The following is a 7,179-nucleotide window of genomic DNA, read 5'->3' as shown; positions in this document are numbered from 1 at the left end:
AGTTTTATGCTTTTTCTTCTTTCTATCTTTAGCATCCATTACTTCCATTAACCCAGCGTCTTTTGACATATTTAAGGATCTCATGTCTATCAAACAACTAATATTCAGAAGTGATCTCAATGCTTGTTCTTCATTTTTTTCCCTTACATTCAGAAATGCCTCCATTACAACAGGAACTTTTCAATTAAAAAAACCCAGGGGGAAAAAATGACAAGCAGCCCAGTTTAATTTCAAACGTTAATATATTTTCTATTTTATAGGGAACATATGTATCTTTCACCCCTTATTTGCAGCAACTGTGGCATCCTCATAAAAAGGGGTGAAATTTGTAAGATGCCTCTTAAAATAAATATTTCTTTTTTTATAAAATAATAAAACTTCAAATAAATATTCTTTACACTAAACAATATGTTGAAAAAATTAGAAAATAAAGACTGCATTTTACTGTAACTGTACAATATACATGAAGTCCAAAAGGGGAGAAAATCAGAGTCTTGCAATAGAAGGTCTTTCCGTAAGGCAAAATACAATCTAAAACATACTGATTGATTCACATTCTTTTGAATGTACAACATATTAGTATAATATTTTGTGACCTGTGCCATATATTCTATGACACTCATGTTTTCACAGTTGAAAATATCCTATATACAAAAATATAGCGCATCTCTGGCAGAAAATAATTGGGGATCAGGTAAAGTAGTTTTCCAATTTACAAATGTACTATTCATTTTTTAAGAAACACACGCACACGCACACACACACTCACACTCACAACACAACAGATCGCCTAGGAGTGTCTGAGTTGCGTTAGCTTATGCAATATTTGGGTCCCATAGAGTATAATCCCATCCTGATTTCCATTGGGTGGATTCTAACAAGCGTATCCATTAAGTTGGCCCATGCAAACACACACAGAAAAAGCAGGTCACTGCAAACCCTCCCACCCAATCTTCCTAACAAACAGTGCCACTATTATAGCTTGTTTAGTTGGCTGCATATGTGTTAAAAGAAGAATCCTTATTATCTGTCAACCTCCCGATTAGTGATGCTATGTTGGCTTTTCAAAGTTTCTGGGTGGGACATGGGGAACTTTGCAGCAAACTGTGTTGGAGTGTTTACAGCGACAGCCTGGCCTGTTTACCTGGTCATAACAGCCCTGGCACAATTTAAGGCAACCCTTGGCTGGCAGGTAACACCATAAGCAAGGAAGAACGAGGGACACAAGCCCCATGGTGGACCACCGAGTGCAGCAGTGGGACTGGCTGCAAGAACAAGGGTTATCGGCACAGTTGTCCTCATCATCATTGGAGCAGTGGTAGAAAAGCCCCTTCACGCAGCAGACGCAAGTTCCATAATCAACCACAGTCTGGGCGGAGCAAAGACACTGCTTATCACAGATCCAACAGGATGGAAGGGTTCGTGGATAAGTGCACTCCTTACACTTACATTTCCCACAGTCCTCACACCTGTAGGCATGCATGCACAGATCTTCTTTGCTCGGGGGCTTGAGCTCACCCGACTTCAGCTCTGATTTAGGTTGCACTCGGATTATCCCGTCAACAACTGTCCCCAAAGACGACCCAAGAAGTCTCTGTTCTGATGAGTTACTACTTGTCCTTGTCCTTGTGCTGCCCCGTGAGCCAGTGCTGGCTGTGCTAATGGAACGGGACAGCGGTACCCGGGAAGAGACATGGACCTGGGGATGCTGGACCCTGCTAACATGACGCTGTTCAGTCAATCCATGTGGTCTTTCAGTTTTGTGCTGGAGCGGTGGACGTGGTGCTGCTTTCACCCCAGGCCGTGGAGCCACCGTCGGTGGTTCCGTGTATTCATTTGTATTTCGGATAGCTTTGATCTGGTCCAAAGACAAGACGTGGACTTGTTGTGCCAGAACATCCCTCGGGTCAGATTCGCCATACTGTCTCCCACTGTCATGCTGACCCTGTAGCAAGGACTGTGACCCGCTGCCATTCTGAGCTCTTGTCTCCATCAGTACCCTGAAGAGTGATCACTCCAGGAAGCTTAGAACACATCTGAAATCCTATGGAAAAGGAAGAAGGAATTAGTTTGGACTTATTAAAACATTTCCAGGTGCATTTGCAGGGTTGTTGTTTTTCTTTGCAACAGGACTTCATATTACAGACATCACCTAGTTACTGAAAGCAAAGTCATGTCAACCTGGGTGGAAAAGTTGGAGTCAACCAACTGAGTAGATTCTGATCTTGAAATAAGCACAGGATTCTCTTGTGTATTATTTTTAAGGGAGTAGGCCCTCTCTGAACCTCCATGGAAAAGAATGAATTTTACTTATGGAACACCCAGAGCTCTCTAATGCTCTCTAGATGACACAATCACATCTCTAGACTTCCATTTTGGTTTCGGTCCAGTATCAAAATTAAAGAGTGATACAGGATTTTTTCTATTAAAATGAACGTGGATGGAAGTCACTTGTTGATATTTCTCTTAAGGAAAGTTCATACATTCCAAACCATTCCAAGTGTACACTTGACAGGATGCTGCATGCAGTCAATCCTGACACATGTGCCTTTGCAAGCATCTGTGAATCTCATTCACACTTTATATATTTAGGTGCACACCTAAACACAAAACGGCCCTGCCAGGATTTCTATTTATAGCTCTAGGCATTTTAGGTGTTTCCAGCTATTGACCAATCTTCCCAGATCACACAAATTTAAAACACACATACAACCCAATCCTGTAAGTATTCACCTACAATAGCTGCAACTGAGGAAGTTAGTTCCATTTAAGAGCACGCAGGAAGTTAGACCCAGTTAAGAGCACGCAGGAGGACAGCCTCAGGTACCGTGAGTGGGGACTCTTTCCCCTTCACACGATACTGTTGGGTCTGCAAGCAAAATGGGTCCAGCTGATGATGGAACTGATCATCTCATCCTATGCAAATCTAGCAAATATTTTGGTAGGCTGTCTTCTTTGCACATTGACCTTAAACAGAATGCAAAAGGGAAAGTTTACGTTTCACTGCAATGGCACCAAGAAAAACACTAAATTAAGTTTTTGATCTTAGTCATAAGTGACTTTATACAGCCCCAAACGTCAGCAGCATAAACGAAACCTCTCTCTCCAGAACTTTTGCATTTGTGTACTGCTTTCCAACTTTAAGTACCAGTACCTGAACATTACAGTCCTAAGCCCTGTAAGGGTTTTCATTGTGCATTCATAACACCCAGAGATAATCCATTAACTTCCTGGACATTACCAGAAAAGGTGGTTTGGCTTACAATACACAATTAACCTGTATGCAATCTATCAACCACATGATTCCAGGCAAGGCATATGACAATATTGCTTCAACTTACCTATAGCACATTACTTAGCATGGAAACTCAATAAACCAGACACAAAGAGTAACAAAACTGTCAATATATAACTAGAAAACAGTCAGACTGAAAACCCCAATTTCTCACAAATTAACAAGCCTTACATTTACAGAGTCTAACATTGAGAGAATAGTTTTACAGCTAAAGGAGAACTATATTAACCACATCATAATCTCACTGCAATCCTATGCACACCTGGGAGAGTATGCCCCGTAGACTGAATTCAAGGGAACTTATCGCTTTGAACATTTCTGCATACACATGTATCAGATCATTGTAACCCAGTGCCCAGTTACTTGCAAATAAGCTCTATTAAACTGGGGTCTCTTTCTGAAAAACACCCAAACCAAAACGAACATCAACCCGATAATCTACTGTAATTATTGGGTGAAAAATCCATGCTACAGGCTTCTACTTTTCAATGACCACATGCCAACAGATTTTAAACAGAAGAAAACAAAATGCAAGCTCTAGAGACGTTCGGGCTACAATCGCCGGTGTGAAACCTACTTCCAAGTAAACACGCACTTGATCGGGCTGCGAGTCTGTCCGGAATCGCTGATAACGCTTCGCCTTAGAAAAAGATTCGCCTCGCATCTTCGGGCTTCCTCCCCTCGCCGCCCCCGCCCTCAGGCATCACTCCTTCCTTTCTTATTACAGGCTTCTTCCTTGCACGCATAAAAACAAATCAGCCTAGCAGGTGGGATCCCAGCAACCTGCTCATTTTCCTCCAGGCTGCCCTGACACTGTTCAAAGGAAGCCCCACTGGAAGGCAGACAACCTGGCGGTAAACAGGAGACATCCTGGTGGGAGGAGGAGGAGGAGGAGGTGCGCGGGGTGGGGGTGGGGGTGGGGGAGAGAATGGGGCTTCTAATAAGATTGCCTTATCGGGAGAGCCTCGCAGCCTCTTTTCCTTTCTCCTCCCAGCAGGAGATGGGGAAGGGCGCTCCCCCCCCCCTTCAGTTATGTAAAGCGTTCTGCAGAGCTGCTCCATTCAGAGCACCTCCAAGGCAGGTAAGGAGGTGGATTCCACACACGCTCTACCCAAATGCCAGCAAATCCCTTCAACTCCCAAGAAGTCACTTCTGACAGGAAGTCTCTCTCCTCCCCCCCCCCCCCCCGAACGCTTGCTCGACATTTGGTCTAATTTGTGTAAATTTCAAGCAAATCCCCATCTCATGAATTACAAAGTAGCACTCTGAACTTTTTTCTTCCTTCCTTCCTTCCTTTTGCATAACAACCCCCTCCGGAGTTATCTTGCCCAGGGAGAGCTCTTTCCCACCTCGACAGAGCCTTAACAAGACACGGCTATTTCCTTACCTCCCCCACCCCACCCCACCCCACCCCGCCATCCACACACACACGGACACGCACGATTTTCCTCGTATTACACAGGCAAACAAAAACCCGTCTCGAAAAATTCTCTGTCTCGCTGATTAAGAGTTTCTTGGTAGATATGACAAGCACGCCGATCTCCCAAAAAGCTAAAGTCCATTCACTGGCAAATGCGCCCCCCTCTCACGTTTGACAAATAATTCTGCAAACAAATTGAGAAAAGCAAGGAACATCTACCCGCTGCACAACCAGTTTATGGAATAGAGAAGGCAGCGAGCAACTTTTAATATTAAAAGATTCTAGTTTGTTTTAGGAGTCTTTTAAAACACCCTATTGCCATCCCTAAACATATCTGAACGCTCCCCGTCCACCCCATATTCAGGGCTAAATAGTCTTATGTAGGACGAAAGCGTGGGCAAATTAAGCCAGTTTTAAAACTAAAGATCACCGGCCATTTCCAAAGCGTTAAAAGAAAAGAAAAGTGGGATGTCAAAGGGTGCTGTTCGCAAGACAATCTGGAAGTGGAAGATTCCACCCGTCCTCCCTGTCCGCCCGCCGCCACCCCCCCCCCCCCGGTTTAAAAAAAAGTTAAAAAGAATTACACTAGGTGTTTGCTCACTTCCGAATTGCACAGAGAGAACACGCCAAGTGCACACGTTTAAAAGAGGGCGGCTAAGCAGGAGATGAGCGTGCATCGAAGTAACAGAGAAATTGAGGGAGAGAGAGAGCTCAGAGATTTTTTTGTTTGTTTCCTAAATCCAAACTTGACAGGTTCTTTAAGCGAGAGGGCTGCAAGAGTTCCAGTCCTCACAGGAACACGTTTCTGAAACGGTGCCTCGCTGCCTGCCTGCACAAATCAGGGAAGCTGTGCTGTTCTCAAAAGCTCCTGCAGGAATAGATTTAACCTGAGGGCAGATTTCCGCCCTTTTAAACAACACCAGCCCCCAATGGCGATGGTGCAAGGGGTTCCGTCCCTTGTAAAGTCATCCGCGGTAAGGGGAAGGAACGCACAGTAATCCTCCAAAGCCAGAAGGAACTAAGTGATCTGTTCTCACCCTAGAAATCTTAAAACACCCCCCCCGCCCTTCAAAGCAATCGCTCGAAAGCACACAGACGCCCCATTTTCTCTCTGAATCAGAGACGGGGAAGAAAAGGGGGGAAACCCCGCAGGAATTGTATAAAGAGGATCGGCCTGAAACCTTACATTGCCCAACTTTTTCCTTGCAAACCATCTTTTTGTTGCTGTTTTAAACAGAAGCTTGCAAAGGAGGCAAAAAGGGCTCTCGCAGTGGAAACAGAGTTACACCAGCCCTCCACCCCACACTTCTCTCTCTCCCTCCTCCCCGGATTTTCTTCTTCCTGCGGTTGGCGAGTAAATCCAACCCCAAAGCCAAAAGGAAATAAAAGAGAAGATGAGAACAGAAGCGGCAACTCTGTTCAAAACTCACTTCAAGTCCAGGTTGCAAGCAAGAATCATTGAAACGTAAAACAGAAAATCCACAGCAAAGTTGTTGGGGGGTTTGGTCCAGCCCCCCTTCCCTCTTCTCCAGGGAGAAATGATAATAAATAGCAAACAAAACAACCACATACGAAAACTTGGAAGAATGTTAAAAGCCCTCTTTTCCAGATGGAACGAGGTGGATTTTCCCCCCTCTCCTCCTTTGCAATCACACAGTTGATTTCCTTGTCGCTTTTTTTTCTCAATGAACAAGAGGCCGATTCGTCAATCCCAAGTCACTTTCTCTTAATGCATCATACATGGAGGGAGAGGGGGCGCGCGCGAGGGCAAGGGGGAGCCCAGGCGAGCGACAGAAAGCGGTTCTTCAAAAATAAAATCTATATAAAGATCCCAAAGGTTGCTTGGCGAGGTCGCGCAGTCCTTCCAACATTGAACAGCTTTGGCGTCTCAGCTCCGATCGGTCGAAAGCGGTTTGTATCTTGTTTGTTTTTGCCTTATTATTTTTTCCCCCTTTTTGTTAAAAAGGAAAAAAAAAAGGAGTGAGGTTGGTGATCTCTCGCTTGCTTCCTCTGGGACTGTGTGTTGTACGTGAGTGCGTGTGTTTTCTTCCAAGGCAGCTTTTTGGATTGCAAATTTGCGGGGGGGGGGGAGAGAAAAGAAGAAGTGGTGGTAGTTTCTTAAGGGGGAGGGAAAAAATCAGCGGGATTTCAGAGCTGCCGCTGCTGTTTGCTGAGTGTTTGCAGGAAGGCAGGTTTGAGATCCGTCCTCTACGAGGTTCAGCGTTTTTCTGCTCGCTCTCGCTCTCCTTCCCCTCCTCCTCGCTCTCCCCTCCCTCCTTCCTCCCCCCCTCTTTCTTTTCTCCCCCCCCCCTCTTCTTTCCGGAGGAGGCAGGGTGATCTCTCCGCAAAAGCAGCAGTAAATGGCGTCATGTGGATCTGAGGAGGAACAGAGCAGTTGTTGTCCCAGAGGATATATCGCATCCGGTCCCTGCTCATTGGTTCGCCCCGGCTACATTCACTCACC

At 45.2% G+C, this 7,179-nt stretch overlaps 1 protein-coding gene across 1 annotated transcript; it reads right to left on the bottom strand.

Annotated features, from left to right (window-relative positions):
- Positions 1-407: 407 nt before the first annotated feature.
- Positions 408-6,936, bottom strand: SPRY2 (sprouty RTK signaling antagonist 2). Its single transcript, XM_063126071.1, has 2 exons — positions 6,146-6,936; positions 408-2,044 (listed from the first exon to the last, which is right to left on the bottom strand). The coding sequence occupies exon 2, from the start codon at positions 1,991-1,993 to the stop codon at positions 1,052-1,054; it is 942 nt and encodes a 313-aa protein (XP_062982141.1). The 5' UTR covers positions 1,994-2,044; positions 6,146-6,936; the 3' UTR covers positions 408-1,051.
- Positions 6,937-7,179: the final 243 nt, after the last annotated feature.

Source organism: Elgaria multicarinata, chromosome 5, assembly GCF_023053635.1.
Source record: "Elgaria multicarinata webbii isolate HBS135686 ecotype San Diego chromosome 5, rElgMul1.1.pri, whole genome shotgun sequence".
NCBI classification, from domain to species: Eukaryota; Metazoa; Chordata; class Lepidosauria; order Squamata; family Anguidae; genus Elgaria; species Elgaria multicarinata.
This window is presented reverse-complemented; position numbering and strand designations above follow the sequence as displayed.

Coding starts and splice junctions, on each gene's coding strand:
- SPRY2 (XM_063126071.1), bottom strand. CDS start 1,993: ATGGAGACAAGAGCTCAGAATGGCAGCGGGTCACAGTCCTTGCTACAG.